Source organism: Vigna umbellata, chromosome 5 (assembly GCF_029865625.1).
Source record: "Vigna umbellata cultivar VRB3 chromosome 5, Vumbellata_1.0, whole genome shotgun sequence".
Classification (NCBI taxonomy): domain Eukaryota; kingdom Viridiplantae; phylum Streptophyta; class Magnoliopsida; order Fabales; family Fabaceae; genus Vigna; species Vigna umbellata.
In genome coordinates, this window is record NC_142169.1 from 65,862,611 (window position 1) to 65,882,299 (window position 19,689).

Below are 19,689 nucleotides of genomic sequence, written 5' to 3' on the forward strand. Positions count from 1 at the left end.
ATGGAATTGTGATGCTAACCATGACAATCATTAGTATTCATAAAATGGGAATATAATTTTTTTTTCCTAAAAATATGTTGTTTGCTAACATTTTTTTTAATTTTATAACTAATTTTATAACTAATATAGAAATATCGTTGAATCTATTTATTAGCATCTATACACCATTTAGGTGTTTTGATTCTTCAAATAGCATGAGTGAAACAACAGTCTCAAATTGGATTTCTGTAAGTCTCACTGCTCAGATATGAAAAACGATATTAATTCAACATTGTAAAATATATGCATATAATTTATAAATAAAATAACTTCATCAATCAATTTAAAAGAAAATATGATTTAATTCAGCAATCATAAAATCCTTTAGACATAATAATATTAGCTGTAATACATAAAGGAGTATCTAATATTGTAAATAAGTTGATTATTAATTTGTATCATGTTAAAAAGAATTGAATTGATATCATGTGGTTAAGTGAAAGTTAAATAGGACTCAGTACATACTTGTCGCATTAGAGGAGTTCTTCCCTAATAATTTTACATTATTTTTTGTCATCTATAACATTTAATCAATTTTATTTATGTGGCGTGACAATTACACGAGTAATTGACTTTTATTTTCTCACTTCAGAAAATTCAACTTTTTTTTTAACAATTTTAGATTATATCAGCTACTAATAATAGATAAACTAATTTTAAGGGTTGTTGTTAATTTTTTTAACCATTTTTTCATTTATTTTTTAAATTTCGGATGCTAATTTCATTAATAATTTATAATTTTAGGGACTATTTTATGTATTTCGAGAATAAACTAATCTTTACATTAAAATATTAGACACCATATTAAAATTACCCTATATTATATTTATATTTGCATGTTTTACAATAATAGTCTTTTTAATTTTTTTAGAAAATTATTCCTTCTAACTGTTTTAAATTATTACTTTTCAGCAATGGTTGAGATGATATATCAATGTGTATTTGAAAAGAGACGCTATAAAAGTAACACATTTTTGTTGTTTTCTTTCAAATTCATTTACCCTTTTCTTTGTAGTTGAAAAAGTGTGAGAATTTAAAGAATAATTTTTCACAAAAATATTTAATCTGAAAATATTTATCTATATAAAGTTTCTTTTATATAGATAAAGAATCATAATTACGCTTATCGAGACAAGTTTACTAAAAAAGTAATTATTTTCATTAATAAACACACTCTCTCAAATATATATTTAAGATAACTGAAAAATGAACAATATATTTTATTAATAAAAAATAAAACCACAATTATTTTTGAAATGAATATAGGGGTATTTTGGACAGAAGAAGTATAGGAGAAGGGTTCTTAAATGTGCATATTAAAAAGAACCTGTGTTTCTTTGAAATCCTTCCATAATGGTGTACACCTAATAACATGGTACTCTTTTTAAGGATGTTGCTCATGAATGTTGCAGCATGGCACATACATGCCAGAGGGACTCATAATCATCACTCTCATTGCATTGCATTTAATAATTTATTAAACCAATTTTCAAATTAAACCATGCACCAAAAAACACTGAACTAGGACTGTTTCTCCTTCCGTGCCAGAATAAATAAAATATTGAAATCTATAAATCCACCATTATTATATCAATCAATGATATGCAATGCAAGTGTAAAAGAAAATTTGACATCAGGAAAAGAATTAATTCTTTTCGTAAGAATCCATTATTTTAAAATAATTCTTAAGATAACTTTACCTAATAAAAAACATATTCCTGTCATTGCTGAAAAGCATATTCCTAACAATTTTCTTACATTCATTTTACGAAACCCAACACAATGAAACAGTAAATTACAACAACTTAGGTGTTAAAATGGGTTAATTACTTGTAATCCCAAGCATTCATTGAGTCAGTCACTAATTTGCAGTAAAGATGTGAAGCTAATCTTCAAAAGCAATACAAAGAATTCAGATGTTTGTAAAAGATACAGAGGATCCAGCATGAGGACGAGGATAATGGATTTACATTTTAAATAGCACATGGCTTGTCCTTCCAAGTTGACCATTGACTACAATGTAATGCAAATCCTAGTAGTCAATTAGTCACCAGCCAAACTCCTTTCTCCCAAGTTATTTATAGACCTCTTTCCAAAGTTTCAATTTGGGGAGTGGAGACGTAGAGCTAGCTACTCAGGAGGACAAGTTTTAGTGTTACTCCTGAAGTGGTTCTGTATGGTTATGACAGTGAATTAGTAAGAGATTGAGAACAGAAAAAAATGACTATTAATCATTTGTTCTTTCTACATTCTGAAAAGGATCCTTCAGCATCCAAGATAATGAACCTCAAATCAGTAACCTTCAGCAGCCTGACAAATTGGGTCAGCAATTTGGCTTAATGAACCATAGTGACAAATAAACAACGTTTATGGCTGTAATGCAGAAGATCGAAGAGTAGACAGCGAAATGTACCTTCAAGGAGAAAGTATAAGCATACATACTAAACTTCCTTAAAGCCTCTCTCCAATCCCTGTAAATGGAAAAGGGAACAATGAAATGAAACTCTAACAACAATATTGACCAAATAACTAATAGAAATGGTGGCAACTCAATCCTTAATAATTTCTTTTTAACACACTCTCAAGTTGAAACTAATCGAAAATCATGAAAATTTTGTAGGTTACAATCCCTACTTAATGAACCTAATTCATAACTCTTATAGTTTTCAAAAAAATTTAACCACTAAGGAGTGTGTTGCTAGCACACCTTACTGATCAATATTAAACAATGCTAGTGTGAGTGTACCTATGTAACAGATGTTGGACAAGCTGGAGAAGGGACCACTATGGCTGGGCTTTTAGTTGAGACCACATGCTGTGGACAGGACTGTAAATCAGAGAAGCCATTCCTGACCGAACGATAAACATCTAACCCAGTTGTGGCAGATAATTCAGATGCTCCCTTTACCTCTTGCTCTTGGTCCTTGTTACAGTGCTGACATTGACCTCTCCTGATCCAAGTCCAGATGTACCTGACTACAAAAAAGAAAAAAATTAGGTTTTTAGGTTATAAGATGAGAAAGATTCAAATGAATCTAATCAGAAAGGGAGTTTGTCTCTTCAATAAAACATAGCATTCATTAAGGAAATGCATTTGAGACACAAAAGGGTAATGTATTGCTGTGTATTTTTTAATAGAAGTACAAGTTTCTAGAGATTGGTAAACTATAGATCCCCATATGGTAGTCATGAGTAACCAAACCTGAAAGCTGACTAAACTTAATCATCGTTCATTTATAAACCTCTGATAGCATCTAAATATAGTATTACACACATTTAAAACCTTCAATACAGAATAGGAATAAACCTGAGAAAATTCTCTAGGGGTTCCACCAGAATCGGTCACTTCTTACCACCACTAAACATTTTGGGGCTGGCCAGTGAGGGGTTGAGAATATTTAGAGACATTGTAAGTCTAAAATCTGTACCCAATACTAAATGAAGAAAAAAAACAAGATAAGGCAAAAGAAGTACTCAAGTAATCATACATTAGACAGGCCTTTGATCTGAACGATAATAATTGTTATATCATCAGTTCGGCCATCGTGTTCTAACCATAGTTTATATGACTCTCCAGCAATGGCAGCACATGCATCACGGGGATCTGAATAACTTGCTGCCTGCACGATAAAAGAAATCAAGGAATTCATCAAGACAAGACATCGAATAATAGTTCTACTTATCAGATTTACTAGAAACCATAGTACAAAAACTATAAGTGGTAACTAGGGAGGTAATTTGTACATATACAGCTCACAATAATTTGTGAAAATGTATTAAACAGGACAACAAGCATTGGATATTTGTGTATGCTAATGCAAATAATCAAAATGATCAAAAGCAAGATGTGGAATTTTTTTTCTCACCAAACAAACCTACACAGGTTGAGTTATATGAATCATTAACCATTAATTTTTAGTCCCGTGAACCATTTACAGATTAAGCTTACATAATTATGCGAGCTAATACGCATGAAAATAAATAGGCCTTAAAATATAAACCTCAAAATAAAAATTCATCTTAAAAAAGAATATAACGCAAAAGTTATGAGATTACATTAACTAATATACCCTTCTCTCTTAAGAATAACTACACATTAAATACCATTAAAACACCATGTCGTCATAAGATCTAAATTCAAAGCATGACAGAATGAGAGTGAAAGGACATGTGATTGGATGATGTTAGCAAACACCAATTTGAGTTGTAAGACAGAATACGGCAATGGGTTAAAAACATTATTCCACGCAACGCAACCAATAAAAATAAGCATAAAAAGAGAAAAATACAACATAACAGAAAATCTCTAGTAGTATCGTACAGCAAGAAAACATAATTACATCACGAAAAACAAAAAAAATAAAATTGCAACTTGCACGCTTCAAGCTTCATAAGAAAACATACAACAACATCATTAAAACTACAAAAGGAACAGAAAATAAGTCTTGCAATAACTACAAGTACAATTCAACCAATGAAGATATTATCAAAATTATTACTAAAGCTTATAAATCAGAATGAAGTTGCAGGCCATACCATATCAACAACAGTTTGGCTGGATAGGAACTCAAATACCCATCACTTGCAACAACAAAGAAAAGATGGTTAGGTGTAAGCTGAACCGTTGACACCTCAGGAACAGCAATTACACCGATAGTCTCAGCCAACATATCCCCTACACTCCTTGTAAATGCAGCTCCAGGCACCGTCCCATTCTGAACCCACAACCTAGGAGGATCATCACCCTGACTCTCTTCATCACCCCAAGTCTGAATATCCGGATCCTTATGCCCTTCCACCTGATCAACACTCAAAACCCTTGCCCCACAAAGCTTCACTCTCTCATACTCATCTCTTCTAAATGGTGTCTGATCAGTGGACAAGTCCTCAGCAACAACCCGGTTCCCATCCTTAACAGCCAGCACTGCTCTCGAATCACCGACATTAGCAACATAAAGGGTGTCCCCAATGACCAGCACCGTAATTGCAGTGGTGCCACTCAAGGAATCGTCAATCTCATTCTTATGCAAGTCCTCATTCGTGGTCAAGAAAGCAGAAGTGTAAGCCTTGACAGGGTCCTCCAACAATGCAAAGTCACTTGACAAATTTTCCACCAACCTATCCTTAACAAAGTTCGAACACTGGGCACCAAATTCGCCATGCCCATCATAAACACCGAAGAAATGGACACTTGGGTTACCTTGGAACTGTGTCCTAATGCAGAAACTATCCTGGTTTTCCTTATCAGGTGAATCAGGATAGTACCCTCTCTGAGTGAGCACAGAGTATTCTAAAGTGAAGTTATGGGAAGGAACGGGAACAAACTGCAGTGAACTCTGAGTGAGAATGTGCTTCCTCTGGGTACCATAAGGGCCAAGTTCTCTGAAGTCCCTGGAGCCACCCACTGACGGTGAAGGGTAACGGGTACAGCACTTGCCATGGACACACCCCATGCTTGAACAGTAAAGAAGCTAAAAGAGATTAAAAAAACAGAAAGGAAAGGTCAATGTGGCTCCAAGGTGGAAACTTTGAGAAAGAAGAGGAAAGAAAAACAAACCCTAGTGACAAGGAGGAGGAATTGGGATTTTGAGGAGGAAGTTGTGGTGAAAGGGTGACAAAAAAAGAAAAGGGTGAGTGAAGAATTATGAAGAAGTGAACAAAAAAAAGGAATGATTTGAAGGAGGCCACAGAAACTGAAAAGGGGGTGAACCCTAGAGGGAGAGGAAGGGTTACCCCACGAAAAGATAGAGACATTTGGGGTTTGGGTTGGCATTGAGAACGTGTGGAGTGGGGCTGGCGAAAGGGAAAGGAAGAATTGTACTTTTCGTTTGGGAACAGAGAGGGAGCATAGCATCGAAGGAAGATGATGGAAGGAAGCAACACTCCAAAGGGAATGGGTTTGTTTCTGGTTTGTTCTCCCGAGAGAACGACAGTGACACACGCACACGCACTTACAGCGACACCATTCCAGATTCTCTTCTCTTCTATTCTATTCTATTCCATGAGTGCATGCTTCCATTTCTTTCTCTTCCAAGCAAACTCACAATTCTCTTTCCAAATTTTCTTTCTTTCCTTTTTATAAATTTTTCTTCTTCACTTCTTTCTCCTAAAAAGTGTAATGGATGAAAACAGTGATAATAGGGTGATTGAAAATTTTCTTTCACTTTTTAGTAATGAAAAGATTTAATGTAATGGATTTGGGAATTCAAAATGCTTAATCAAGGTTTTATATCATTTTGAGAATAGTTTTACTCTAACGGTCATTTATTATTTTTAAAATCAATACATTTATTTGCACTAAAACTTAAAGCTGTGACCAGTTGAAAATTGAAAAAAATTAAGCCATTAATTAATGTCGTTAATTCCTCCTCTAATCAAATCACTAACGGTAGGTGCTGCGTCATTTGTTGCCTCATATTTTGCAATGTCACATTGAATCTCAAATATTGAGACATCACTTTCATGTTTCAAACTAAACTTTCCAAAACATAAATGTTTCAAACTAAATTTTTCATCTCATGCCTCCTATTATCATGCCTACAAAATGCTATCGCAATTGTTAGATTTTTTTTAATATTACAATTATAAAAATCATTTTCGATTATTGTAATGTTATTAATTGTCCACAATAAATCACATTGTTATGGGGAAGAATCACTCATCACGTTTCAATTATTTAATTATCCAACATTATAATGAAGTCCATAAAAAAAACTATCGAAGCTTGTTAAAATCATTCAACGTATATAAATCGATCATTTCTAAATTATTGAATTAATAAACAAAATAAACAGTAGCAACTGAATAATCAAAATCATTAAATACATGTAATCTGCACTCAAATTAATACGTTTATAATTTAACATAATCATCAAACGAATCTTAACCAATGATATTTTTTATTAGGAAAGTTTATATTGCTCGGAATAAACCAATCAGGAAACAAAATAACCAAATATCAATTATATGCGCAAAAATTAATCTTGAAAGCCTATTTTAAGATTTTGGGTTGAGTTTGGATCTCACATGTGATTACAGAAACTTACACATACAAGCAAATAAAAGACATGAAACTTGAAAAAAATAATTATTCTAAGATTGGATTGTTATATATTTTATCATGCTCTAATCCATATGATCTAATAATATAAGAAAAATATATCGTTCTAATTCGTTTGATTTAATATAAAAATATATATGAGAAATAGGCTAAAAAAATTGTACAATATGTAACATTATATATTATAGACATTACATATTTTAGAAAAATGAAAAAACAATTAATTTAAGAGATATACAAACTTTAAATAACAAATATTCATTATTTTTTCAGGTTAATTTTTTCACATGAAGTGTAAAATGTTCTCAAACCAATTGATTTAATTTTGAAGAAACAATATGTTAAAATTATTTAATTTATTTTGATTTAAATTATTATATTGTAACCACATTTTTAATTTTTAATATCGATAAGAAAGTTAGATTGAGTAAAGTAATAATTTTAGAAAAATGAAAAAGGCTGGATCACAAAATTATGATTGCATTTATTATCATTAACTAAATCTGCAACGTGTATTTTCAAAAACATTAAAAATCCTAATGTAAAAAGTTCCATCAATATATCTAATTTGTTAAAAATTAGAATTTTTAAAAATTGCTGGCTGTGGGGTTCGAACCCACGCGCACTTATGTGCAGAAGATCTTAAGTCTTCCCCCTTAACCACTCGGGCAAACCAGCTTGATGCTATAATTATTGAAATAAAAATATTTAATAATCATTTAAATCATATAGTAATTTATTAAGTATATATTATTTTTGCAAAGTTTAAATTTAAATTTATTAATATTAAAATTTGAATACTTTTTTCTATTCTATTTCTTATCTAATCTCAAAAGGTTCCAAGAAGGAATAAAATAAAGCTCTCTAATGCTTGTAAAGTGGGCTTCATGAAAACTTTCCTTATTCACTCCCATTTTATTTGTTATTTTTTCTTCTCAAATATAACCTTTTTATCATACAACAAGGTGCGTTTATACACAATTGCGAGCGAAATTTTGTGTTAGGGGAGTGTAACATCCAAAATATAGTAATCACTATAATTCAGAATTAATCACAATTAACAGCAACAGTAAACAGTCTTTACACAAATAACCGCTGCGCCAAAAGAATACAGCACTTATATAAATAAACAGTACTGTTCAGTAACTTACAGCAGAGTTTACAGTGTTCAGAAATCCACCAAAATACATAAAACAGATCTGCATACAAAATTCTGCAGAATTATATACAGAACTTCCAAAACTCAGTACAGAAAACATAACCTCTACTACTAATCTAATCCTACTGCTCCGATTTTACTTCAACCTCCACAAGGTTAGCATCCTCCACCTTTTCTTCGTCCAACACTTGCTCAAGGGATGCACCACCATCTGCTCACATCCACAACGGATGATCATTGCATTTTGACAACACGGATTATACATGGACAATAGACAACACAATGGAAACGCAAGGGTAAGCTTATAATATTTAATTTATACAATCAACACATACATTTATATTTAAATCCACACATACATCATGCAAGCTCATCAATTAACAATCATACAGATACTTATATAATAGACAGACTGTCCGGACTGTATGAACCGTGTAGCTACAGGCGTCCTTGCACCCGAGTGGTGTGGTAACTGTATTAAACTCGACAGCTGCCACTCGAGGTTAACTCTATCCAAAGTACCCCTAAGGAATAGAGCCTCCTGCCATTCCCACACATGACTACTCCCTTCTACGTGAAGATGAGTATCACGGAATATCAGGATGGACCAAGCCAGCTTAGCATGCCCACAGTCATACTTTACAAAAATCAACAATCAATCATATTAGAGACGTTCCTCCTTGGAACGCTCATCATAATTCATTTCCAATAATTCGTTCCACATATAATTCACCATATTAAACAGTTCACTGAATCCATATTTCCATTCTGTATTCCACTCTCTTAATTTCACGAAAGTTCATCATTTAATAAATAGAAATTTACATGTTACAGTACTCTGCATCCTTGTTTCTGAACAAGAGAAAAGAACCAAGGAACTCACCTAATACTCTTTAAAATTTATAATTTGAAAATACTGATCTTTAAAAGACATGAATGATACTTAGAAAGATTTTGAATGTAACGAGTCCAGGTAGAATCCAAAGGATAACACCAGTAAGACATTGTTTAGATAAACAGTCAATATAATTTGATTTCAGAAAACAGCACTGCCAGAAAAACGAACGTTAATTAGCAATTTGGACGAACGCCAGTTACGTTCGCTCAGAGTTCAATGGTAAGGACGAGCGTTCAATTATAAAACCGAACCCTGCTTTGAACGAACGCCAGGTAAATGACCGAGCACAATCAGAACGAACGCTGGTAAAACCCAAGCGTTATCTAGGACGAACGTTTCGATATAAGACCGAACGTCAACTTGGACGAACGTTCAATATAAGGACGAACGCTCTCTTAGAATGCACGTTCGACATAAGGTCGAACAACAATAAGAACGAACGCTCAATCATGAGGACGAACGTCAATAAGGACGGACGCTCGACTTAAGGCCGAACGTCACTTCTTTATAAAGTTTTAAATACTTAGCTGTACTGAGCAGAACGAAAGCTCATTCACTCAATTGGGGGACGCTCGTTCTTGAGCAGAATTCATTCCAAATGAATGAATTCCAATCTAAGTCATGCTAACCAAACACCGAACGGTCTAAGACCGTCCAGTGACGAACGTCCTTTTAGCAACAGAGAATGATCAGAAATTCAGATTTTTCACACTTAGTAGAATTTTTCTCAGATTTCAATTTTTCTAACTTTATACTTTCATTTCAGATTTAATTCACTTCCAACATGTTATCATACAGTTTTCAACATCTAATTCATTCCAAGTATCCAATAACCATACTCAGTTCATGCATCATCAATTCAACATGTAATTAAATCAAATCCAACATCAAATATCATTCATCCAAGCCGTATCAGTTCATGACAGATCCATCCAAACTAGAATTCATATCAGATATCATAAACCATTCTTAACAGCTCAACCTCATAATTTTCATACATTCCAAACCAACATGCAGATCAATCACATTATCAGAAAACCAGATTTCATAACTGTGGTCATTTTCACAGCTCGAACATCATACATTTAATACATGCACATCAGATCATAACACATACAGTATAAATTAAAATTATAAGCTTCCCTTACCTGTTACTGCAGTGAAATTCCAATTGTTTAAGGTTTATCTTGATCACTCACAGTTCTCTACCCAAATGAATTCACTCCACGACTTTCACTAAATTTAAAATACCAAAATAACATAAAGATCGAACCTATAACTCATTCATGCAACCAGAATTTTGATTAGCATGAACTCAATGGACAATTATGCAGAATGAGAACTTACCAGTTCAGTTCTCAATTCTGTTCTAATCAAGTTGATGTTCACGGTGCAGTGACAGTGTTTACAGTATCTGAAACAGAATTTGAGGAGATGATGAATGAGTAATTTTAGAGAGAAGATGAGAGTTCTCAGAAACTCAGATTTTTATCCTTGCATGCAACTGATACAGTGTTCCTAGAAATTTTAAGATTAGATTGTGGTTTGGAGCTTACCAGTTACAGAATCAAAAGAGGTTCGGATCAAAATGGAGCTTGCTGGCCCGTGAATGTTCCTATGGTTTCAGAAAACGGATTGGAGTTGAAGGAAGTGAGTAATGGCAGAAGGAAGATGAAGGTTCGTAGAGAAAAGTTTGGAGAAGATGAAAGGTGTGATCCTTGAGGAAGACGAAGTGTGAGTGTGAGTGAAAGAGTTTTCTCAAAACTCAGAATTTTGAGTGGATTCCACATCAAACAAGAGAGCGTTTCACAGTCTGCCACTTGCACACCAAACCCTGCTTGGAATTCTCTCCCGTGACACTTGGCGTGTGTGCATGCACAGATTTGTGCGTTTTTAATGCACTGAGTGTGTGTGACGTGGTGCAGTTTCCAGAGAATGGTGGAGCTTGATTTCAGTGCATTGCAGGAAGAGATTTAGCAGATTTGAAGTAGGATTAAATCAACTCAGAATTAGAGTGCACTAATCTGGTTTAACACAGAATTATCATTGCTTAATTATATAGGGTCTTACATTCTCCCTAACTACAAAAATTTTCGTCCTCGAAAATTTATAAATTACAAGCAAATAAGTGTGGATATAATTCCTTCATTGCACTCTCTACTTCCCACGTTGAATCTCCAGTCTTAGCATCCCACACCACCTTCACTAGACGAAGGTCTTTTCCTTTATGCAGCTTGGTGCGTTCATCTTCAATGCGGACTGGTTGCAGCTCCAATGTTCTGTCTTGACGCAGTTGGATGTTTTCCAGCTCCAAGATATGAGAAGGACTAGATATGTATTTCCTAAGCTGAGACACATGGAAAACTGGATGTAGATTTGATAATTGAGGAGGCAACGCAAGTTCATAGGCTACTGGTCCAATCTTCTTCAATATTTGATACGGCCCTATGAACTTGGGAGACAACTTCTTTGGACGTACTACTCTTCCCACTCCAGTGATTGGATTCAGTCTCAAAAACACATGATCACCTGCAGCGAACTCCAGTGGTCTTCTCCTCCTATCAGCATAGGATTTCTGCCTGCTCAAAGACGTTTTCAATCTGTCTTGGATCAATTTGACTTTCTCTGTTGTTTGCTGGATGAGCTCAGGTCCAGTTAGCACGTTCTCTCCCTCTTGAAACCAACAAAGTGGCGTTCTGCACTTCCTCCCATAGAGAGCTTCAAACGGCGCCATCCCAATGCTAGCTTGAAAGCTGTTGTTATATGTGAATTCCACAAGAGGCAGCACCTCATCCCATGCGCCTAAGCGATCTAGGACGCACGTCCTCAGTAGGTCTTCTAGCGTCTGGATTGTACGTTCAGATTGGCCATCCGTTTGCGGATGATATGCTGAACTCATCTGCAATCTGCTCCCCAACTCGCCTTGCAGTGATTGCCAAAACCGAGATGTGAATCTCGTGTCTCGGTCAGAAATGATGCTTGAGGGCACTCCATGTAAACGAACTATCTCATTAATATACAACTTGGCCAAGTTTGTCATGGACATCTTCAGATTCACTGCCAAGAAGTGTGCGCTCTTTGTCAACCTATCCACAATCACCCAAATTGAGTCATGGTTCCTAACTGTCCGTGGTAGATGGGTCACAAAATCCATGGAAATGCTGTCCCACTTCCATTCAGGAATTTCCAGTGGTTGAAACAGACCTCCTGGACGTTGGTGTTCAGCCTTGGCACGTTGGCAAGTCAAGCAAGATGCTACAAATCGTGCAACATCACTCTTCATTCCAGGCCACCAGAACGAACGCCTAAGATCTTGGTACATCTTAGTCATACCGGGATGTATGCTAAGACGGCTATGATGTGCTTCCTCCAGTATAATCCGCTTCAGCTCTCCATTATTGGGAATGCACGTTCTACCAAGGTAACGTAACATACCATCCGTTCCAGCATTAAATTCTTTAGCCTTGTCTGTACCGAGTGCATCAAAGATTTTCACCAAGTCTTCATCTTCACGTTGCTTCGTCCATATACGATCAAACACATTGCTTGATATCCTAAGGTTGCAGCACTTGATGCTGTTCGGTTCTAACTCATACTGCAACCTTAGATCTCTGAAACTCTCCACTAAGTGCAGCTCCTTCACCATCATTAACGAGACATGCACTGCCTTCCTGCTTAATGCGTCTGCCACTACGTTTGCTTTACCAGGATGATAAAGCAACTCAAAATCATAATCTTTTAGGAATTCCAGCCAACGCCTCTGCCTCATGTTCAACTCCTTCTGGTCAAATAAATATTTGAGGCTCTTGTGATCACTGAAGACTTGGAAAGTGGATCCGTATAGATAATGCCTCCAAATCTTCAATGCAAACACAACTGCTGCCAGCTCCAAATCATGCGTTGGATAATTCTTCTCATGTATCTTCAATTGCCGAGAAGCATACGCCACTGCCTTCTTCTCTTGCATGAGAACGCACCCCAAACCTTGGTGAGATGCATCACAGTAAACTTCAAACGGTTTGGCAGTGTCCGGAATCACTAAAACTGGAGCGCTTGTCAACTTATTCTTCAGCTCTTGGAAGCGTTCTTCACACAAATCCGTCCAAGCAAAAGGGTGATCTTTCCTTGTAAGCTGCGTCAACGGTGCTACTATCTTGGAAAACCCTTCAATGAAACGCCTATAGTAGCCCGCAAGACCAACAAAACTCCTCACTTCCGTGATTGAACGAGGACTTTTCCATTCCAACACTGCACGCACCTTAGCTGGATCCACTGAAATACCTCCAGCCGAGACCACATGTCCCAAAAACTGCACCTCCTTCATCCAGAATTCACACTTGGACAGTTTGGCATACAACTCCTTCTCCCTCAACACACTCAGCACTGCCCTCAAGTGTTCTTCATGCTCGGCTTGTGTCTTAGAGTAGATGAGGATGTCATCTATGAAGACAACCACAAACTTGTCCAAGTAAGGTCTGAATATACGGTTCATATAATCCATGAACACAGCAGGAGCGTTTGTTACTCCAAATGGCATCACTACATACTCGTAGTGTCCATAACGAGACCTGAAGGCTGTTTTCTGGATGTCATCCTCCTTCACCCTGATTTGGTGATATCCTGAACGCAGATCAATCTTAGAAAATACCGTTGCCCCATGCAGTTGATCCAACAAGTCATCAATCCTAGGCAACGGGTATTTGTTCTTGATGGTCAGCTTGTTTAACTGACGATAGTCAATGCATAACCGAGAGCTGCCATCCTTTTTCTTCACTAACAGTACAGGTGCTCCCCAAGGTGACACACTTGGTCTGATAAATTGTTTCTCCATGAGTTCTTCAATCTGTTTCTTAAGTTCAACCAATTCTGCAGGCGCCATACGGTATGGTTGGACTGATATAGGGGCTGCCGTGGTCACCAAGTCTATGGTGAATTCGACTTCTCTAACAGGAGGCAACCCTGGTATTTCATCTGGAAAAATATCCAGAAACTCCTCCACAACAGACGTTCGTTCCTGCTTCAAACCTCCCAGCTCTTGGTCCTCATGTGTCATGATGAGAAAACAAGCCGCGCCCTCCATAATATCTTCCTTTAACTGACCGAGAGTCACACCAAGGCATTCCTCTTCTTCTTCTGGAAAAATCAACTCCTTCTTGCCACAGTCTATGAGAATGCGATTGGTATTGAGCCAATCCATTCCCAAAATTATTTCTAAATCTTTGAGTGGCAAACAGATAAGATTCACCTTGTACCTACGTCCTTCTACCTCAATAGGGCATCTAACACACATGGTAGATGTCCTAACTTCACCCGCAGCTGGTGTTGACACCACCAAATCAAAATTCATCTCACTCACAGCTATTCCCAACTTATCAACGCACGCCTTCGATATGAAGGAGTGTGTCGCCCCCGAGTCAAACAACACACAACAATTTATTCCATACAGCAAGCATGTGCCAGTAACGAGCGTACCTGAGCTCGCTGCTTCTGCACCAGTGATTGCATAAACACGTCCAGCTGCTTGGGCTCGTCCTCCTCTAGCCTGATTTCTGCCAGCATTCGGTGGCCTCAACACAGCTCGTCCACCCATGTTGCACTCATTCTCCAAGTGCCCACTTCTTCTACATTTCGTGCAGAATTTTCCTCCCGTGAGTTGAGGGCAAGATGAACGATAGTGTGGCCCTCCACACTGGAAACAAGTGACGTTTCCTGGTTGTCCGGCAGTGATTAATGCTCGTGATCCACTTGCATTTGACTGACCTGGGCGAGCGTAAGGAGTACTTCTCGTGTTGGCAGTACCCCTGGATACAATCGACCCTCTAGTCACCTGTGTCTGCTTCTTTTGTCGTTCCACTTCTGCCATATTCTTCTCCAATACTTTGGCTCTTTCCACCATTGCAGGAAATGACCGAATGCATAAACTTGATATCAACACCTTCAGGTCGCTTCTTAATCCATTCTCAAATTTCCTACACTGCCACTCTTCACTAGTGGCCATCGTATTAAACCTCAACAACTGTTTGAAAGAATTTGTGTACTCGGATACAGATTTTCCCCCTTGCACCAGCTGAAGAAATTCTACTTCCTTGGCATAGCGAACGCTGTCTGGGAAATATTCTTCATAAAATTTGTTTCTAAAAACCTCCCAGGTGATAGGAGCATGAGTGTCGGCCAGGATAGCCCTCACACTCGTCCACCAGTGGTTGGCCTCACCAGTCAACAAGTACTCAGTAAACGCCAATCTGTTGTCGTCAGGACACCTCTTTGCATTATAAATCTTCTCAATGTCCCTCAGCCAATGATCTGCCTCATCAGGAAGACATTTGCCACTGAACTTGGCAGGGTGATGCTGAAGGAAACTTTCCAAACTCCATTCAGCATTTGGTTGAGCAGCGTTTGAAGAAGATGCTCCAGGCGCACCTCTAGTTGCAGCCAGGATCTCCATCAATTGCCTTTGCGTGTTTTCAGAATTGACACGCGATGCCTCCAATCCTTGCATAGCAGCTTGGTTTTGCTGCATCAGAGTGGCGTTTTGCTCCATCAGTGTAGTATTCTGTTGATGCAGTCGTTCAACTACGGTTTCCAACAACCTAGTGTTGCTGGACGTATCGGACTCATTCGGTTGGGGAGGAGGAGGAAGTCTAGGCGCCATTAGTTCTCTGAATCAGAGAAAAACGAGCGTTAGTAAAGTTCGAGAGTTAAAACAATAACTCATTAACATATAATAAGCACACAGCAAAACGTAGTGCACTCATACCTACAGTGTTCCTTAAAAGAACAAAACTGCTCTGATACCACTAATGTAACATCCCAAAATATAGTAATCACTATAATTCAGAATTAATCACAATTAACAGCAACATTAAACAGTCTTTACACAAATAACCGCTGCGCCAAAAGAATACAGCACTTATATAAATAAACAGTACTGTTCAGTAACTTACAGCAGAGTTTACAGTGTTCAGAAATCCACCAAAATACATAAAACAGATCTGCATACAAAATTCTGCAGAATTATATACAGAACTTCCAAAACTCAGTACAGAAAACATAACCTCTACTACTAATCTAATCCTACTGCTCCGATTTTACTTCAACCTCCACAAGGTTAGCATCCTCCACCTTTTCTTCGTCCAACACTTGCTCAAGGGATACACCACCATCTGCTCACATCCACAACGGATGATCATTGCATTTTGACAACACGGATTATACATGGACAATAGACAACACAATGGAAACGCAAGGGTAAGCTTATAATATTTAATTTATACAATCAACACATACATTTATATTTAAATCCACACATACATCATGCAAGCTCATCAATTAACAATCATACAGATACTTATATAATAGACAGACTGTCCGGACTGTATGAACCGTGTAGCTACAGGCGTCCTTGCACCCGAGTGGTGTAGTAACTGGGTAACACCAAACAGCTGCCACTCGAGGTAAGTCCGTTCTTACGTCGCCCATGTTAACTTATGGACTAAGGACCTCCTGCCATTCCCACGCATGACTACCCCCTTCTACTTGAAGAGGTGTATCACGGAATATCAGGATGGACCAAGCCAGCTTAGCATGCCCACAGTCATACTTTACAAAAATCAACAATCAATCATATTAGAGACGTTCCTCCTTGGAACGCTCATCATAATTCATTTCCAATAATTCATTCCACATATAATTCACCATATTAAACAGTTCACTGAATCCATATTTCCATTCTGTATTCCACTCTCTTAATTTCACGAAAGTTCATCATTTAATAAATAGAAATTTACATGTTACAGTACTCTGCATCCTTGTTTCTGAACAAGAGAAAAGAACCAAGGAACTCACCTAATACTCTTTAAAATTTATAATTTGAAAATACTGATCTTTAAAAGACATGAATGATACTTAGAAAGATTTTGAATGTAACGAGTCCAGGTAGAATCCAAAGGATAACACCAGTAAGACATTGTTTAGATAAACAGTCAATATAATTTGATTTCAGAAAACAGCACTGCCAGAAAAACGAACGTTAATTAGCAATTTGGACGAACGCCAGTTACGTTCGCTCAGAGTTCAATGGTAAGGACGAGCGTTCAATTATAAAACCGAACCCTGCTTTGAACGAACGCCAGGTAAATGACCGAGCACAATCAGAACGAACGCTGGTAAAACCCAAGCGTTATCTAGGACGAACGTTTCGATATAAGACCGAACGTCAACTTGGACGAACGTTCAATATAAGGACGAACGCTCTCTTAGAATGCACGTTCGACATAAGGTCGAACAACAATAAGAACGAACGCTCAATCATGAGGACGAGCGTCAATAAGGACGGACGCTCGACTTAAGGCCGAACGTCACTTCTTTATAAAGTTTTAAATACTTAGCTGTACTGAGCAGATCGAAAGCTCATTCACCCAATTGGGGGACGCTCGTTCTTGAGCAGAATTCATTCCAAATGAATGAATTCCAATCTAAGTCATGCTAACCAAACACCGAACGGTCTAAGACCGTCCAGTGACGAACGTCCTTTTAGCAACAGAGAATGATCAGAAATTCAGATTTTTCACACTTAGTAGAATTTTTCCCAGATTTCAATTTTTCTAACTTTATACTTTCATTTCAGATTTAATTCACTTCCAACATGTTATCATACAGTTTTCAACATCTAATTCATTCCAAGTATCCAATAACCATACTCAGTTCATGCATCATCAATTCAACATGTAATCAAATCAAATCCAACATCAAATATCATTCATCCAAGCCGTATCAGTTCATGACAGACCCATCCAAACTAGAATTCATATCAGATATCATAAACCATTCTTAACAGCTCAACCTCATAATTTTCATACATTCCAAACCAACATGCAGATCAATCACATTATCAGAAAACCAGATTTCATAACTGTGGTCATTTACACAGCTCGAACATCATACATTTAATACATGCACATCAGATCATAACACATACAGTATAAATTAAAATTATAGGCTTCCCTTACCTGTTACTGCAGTGAAATTCCAATTGTTTAAGGTTTATCTTGATCACTCACAGTTCTCTACCCAAATGAATTCACTCCACGACTTTCACTAAATCTAAAATACCAAAATAACATAAAGATCAAACCTATAACTCATTCATGCAACCAGAATTTTGATTAGCATGAACTCAATGGACAATTATGCAGAATGAGAACTTACCAGTTCAGTTCTCAATTCTGTTCGAATCAAGTTGATGTTCACGGTGCAGTGACAGTGTTTACAGTATCTGAAACAGAATTTGAGGAGATGATGAATGAGTAATTTTAGAGAGAAGATGAGAGTTCTCAGAAACTCAGATTTTTATCCTTGCATGCAACTGATACAGTGTTCCTAGAAATTTTAAGATTAGATTGTGGTTTGGAGCTTACCAGTTACAGAATCAAAAGAGGTTCGGATCAAAATGGAGCTTGCTGGCCCGTGAATGTTCCTATGGTTTCAGAAAACGGATTGGAGTTGAAGGAAGTGAGTAATGGTAGAGAGAAGATAAAGGTTCTTAGTGAGAAGTTGGAGAAGATGAAAGGTTTGGTTTTCTGAGGAAGACGAAGTGTGAGTGTGAGTGAAAGAGTTTTCTCAAAACTCAGAATTTTGAGTGGATTCCACATCAAACAAGAGAGCGTTTCATAGTCTGCCACTTGCACACCAAACCCTGCTTGGAATTCTCTCCCGTGACACTTGGCGTGTGTGCATGCACAGATTGGTGCGTTTTTAATGCACTGAGTGTGTGTGACGTGGTGCAGTTTCCAGAGAATGGTGGAGCTTGATTTCAGTGCATTGCAGGAAGAGATTTAGCAGATTTGAAGTAGGATTAAATCAACTCAGAATTATAGTGCACTAATCTGGTTTAACACAGAATTATCATTGTTTAATTATATAGGGTCTTACAGGGAGAATGTAAGGCCCTGTTACCTTTTATTTTATTATTTTATTAAGAGGTGGGGGGGACACAAGGGAAGCACACGTCCAGAATTTCAGGGAGCAGCATCCAGGATTTCTGGGAGGCACGTCCGGGATTTTGGGGGGGGTAGCAGCCAACGGTTTTGGCACCTTTCAGAACTGAAGAAATAAAAGGTGAAGAGGGTTGCTGAACTGGGGAAGATCCTTGCTACCTTGCTGCCATTTTTGTAAGAGAAGGAGAAGTTCAAAGCTTGGTGGAATTGCTTGGAGCTGCAAGTTTTGGAGGAGATAGACTCAAAGAATTCTCAAAGGAAGTCTTCAAGAGGTAAGGGGAGCTAGATCTTTTGTTTGATTGTTGATATTTGCTGTGTTTGATGCAAATCTGAAAATTTGGGAATGAAAATTGGGAGTTTCTGGATTCTGGAAATCTGAGTTCGATTCTGCAGAATTCTGCAGAATCGCGCGTTCGTCCCATATGGCTCGACCAATTAGTGGTCGGCCAATATTTTGAACGTTCGTCCTATCAGTGCACGGCCAAATATTGGTTGGTTTCTGAGCGTTCGTTCGTTTAGTGCTCGACCAAACAGTGGT

General features: G+C 37.2%; 1 protein-coding gene, 1 long non-coding RNA gene, 1 other non-coding gene and 1 pseudogene across 5 annotated transcripts; all 4 read right to left on the reverse strand.

Annotated features, from left to right (window-relative positions):
- Positions 1–1,844: 1,844 nt before the first annotated feature.
- On the reverse strand, positions 1,845–5,789 carry LOC148198823 (putative protein phosphatase 2C 35; annotated as a pseudogene). The gene is made up of 5 exons (XR_015786531.1): positions 4,576–5,789; positions 3,528–3,659; positions 2,786–3,015; positions 2,453–2,510; positions 1,845–2,349 (listed from the first exon to the last, which is right to left on the reverse strand). The product of XR_015786531.1 is annotated as a putative protein phosphatase 2C 35 (transcript).
- Positions 5,790–7,694: 1,905 nt separating this feature from the next.
- Positions 7,695–7,777, reverse strand: TRNAL-UAA (transfer RNA leucine (anticodon UAA)). Its single transcript has one exon. It is a non-coding gene; the product is annotated as a tRNA-Leu (tRNA).
- A 418-nt stretch (positions 7,778–8,195) lies between these two features.
- LOC148198824 (uncharacterized) lies at positions 8,196–15,987 on the reverse strand. Its single transcript, XM_088116010.1, has 2 exons — positions 14,629–15,987; positions 8,196–8,469 (listed from the first exon to the last, which is right to left on the reverse strand). The coding sequence occupies exons 1-2, from the start codon at positions 15,806–15,808 to the stop codon at positions 8,381–8,383; spliced, it is 1,269 nt and encodes a 422-aa protein (XP_087972136.1). The 5' UTR covers positions 15,809–15,987; the 3' UTR covers positions 8,196–8,380.
- A 58-nt stretch (positions 15,988–16,045) lies between these two features.
- LOC148198825 (uncharacterized) lies at positions 16,046–19,074 on the reverse strand. 2 transcript variants are annotated; one of them, XR_015786807.1, is made up of 4 exons: positions 18,573–19,074; positions 18,364–18,430; positions 18,165–18,258; positions 16,046–16,319 (listed from the first exon to the last, which is right to left on the reverse strand). It is a non-coding gene; the product is annotated as an uncharacterized LOC148198825 (long non-coding RNA). The 2 variants fall into 2 exon arrangements; XR_015786806.1 differs by having other exon boundaries at positions 16,046–18,430.
- Between the last annotated feature and the right edge of the window lie 615 nt (positions 19,075–19,689).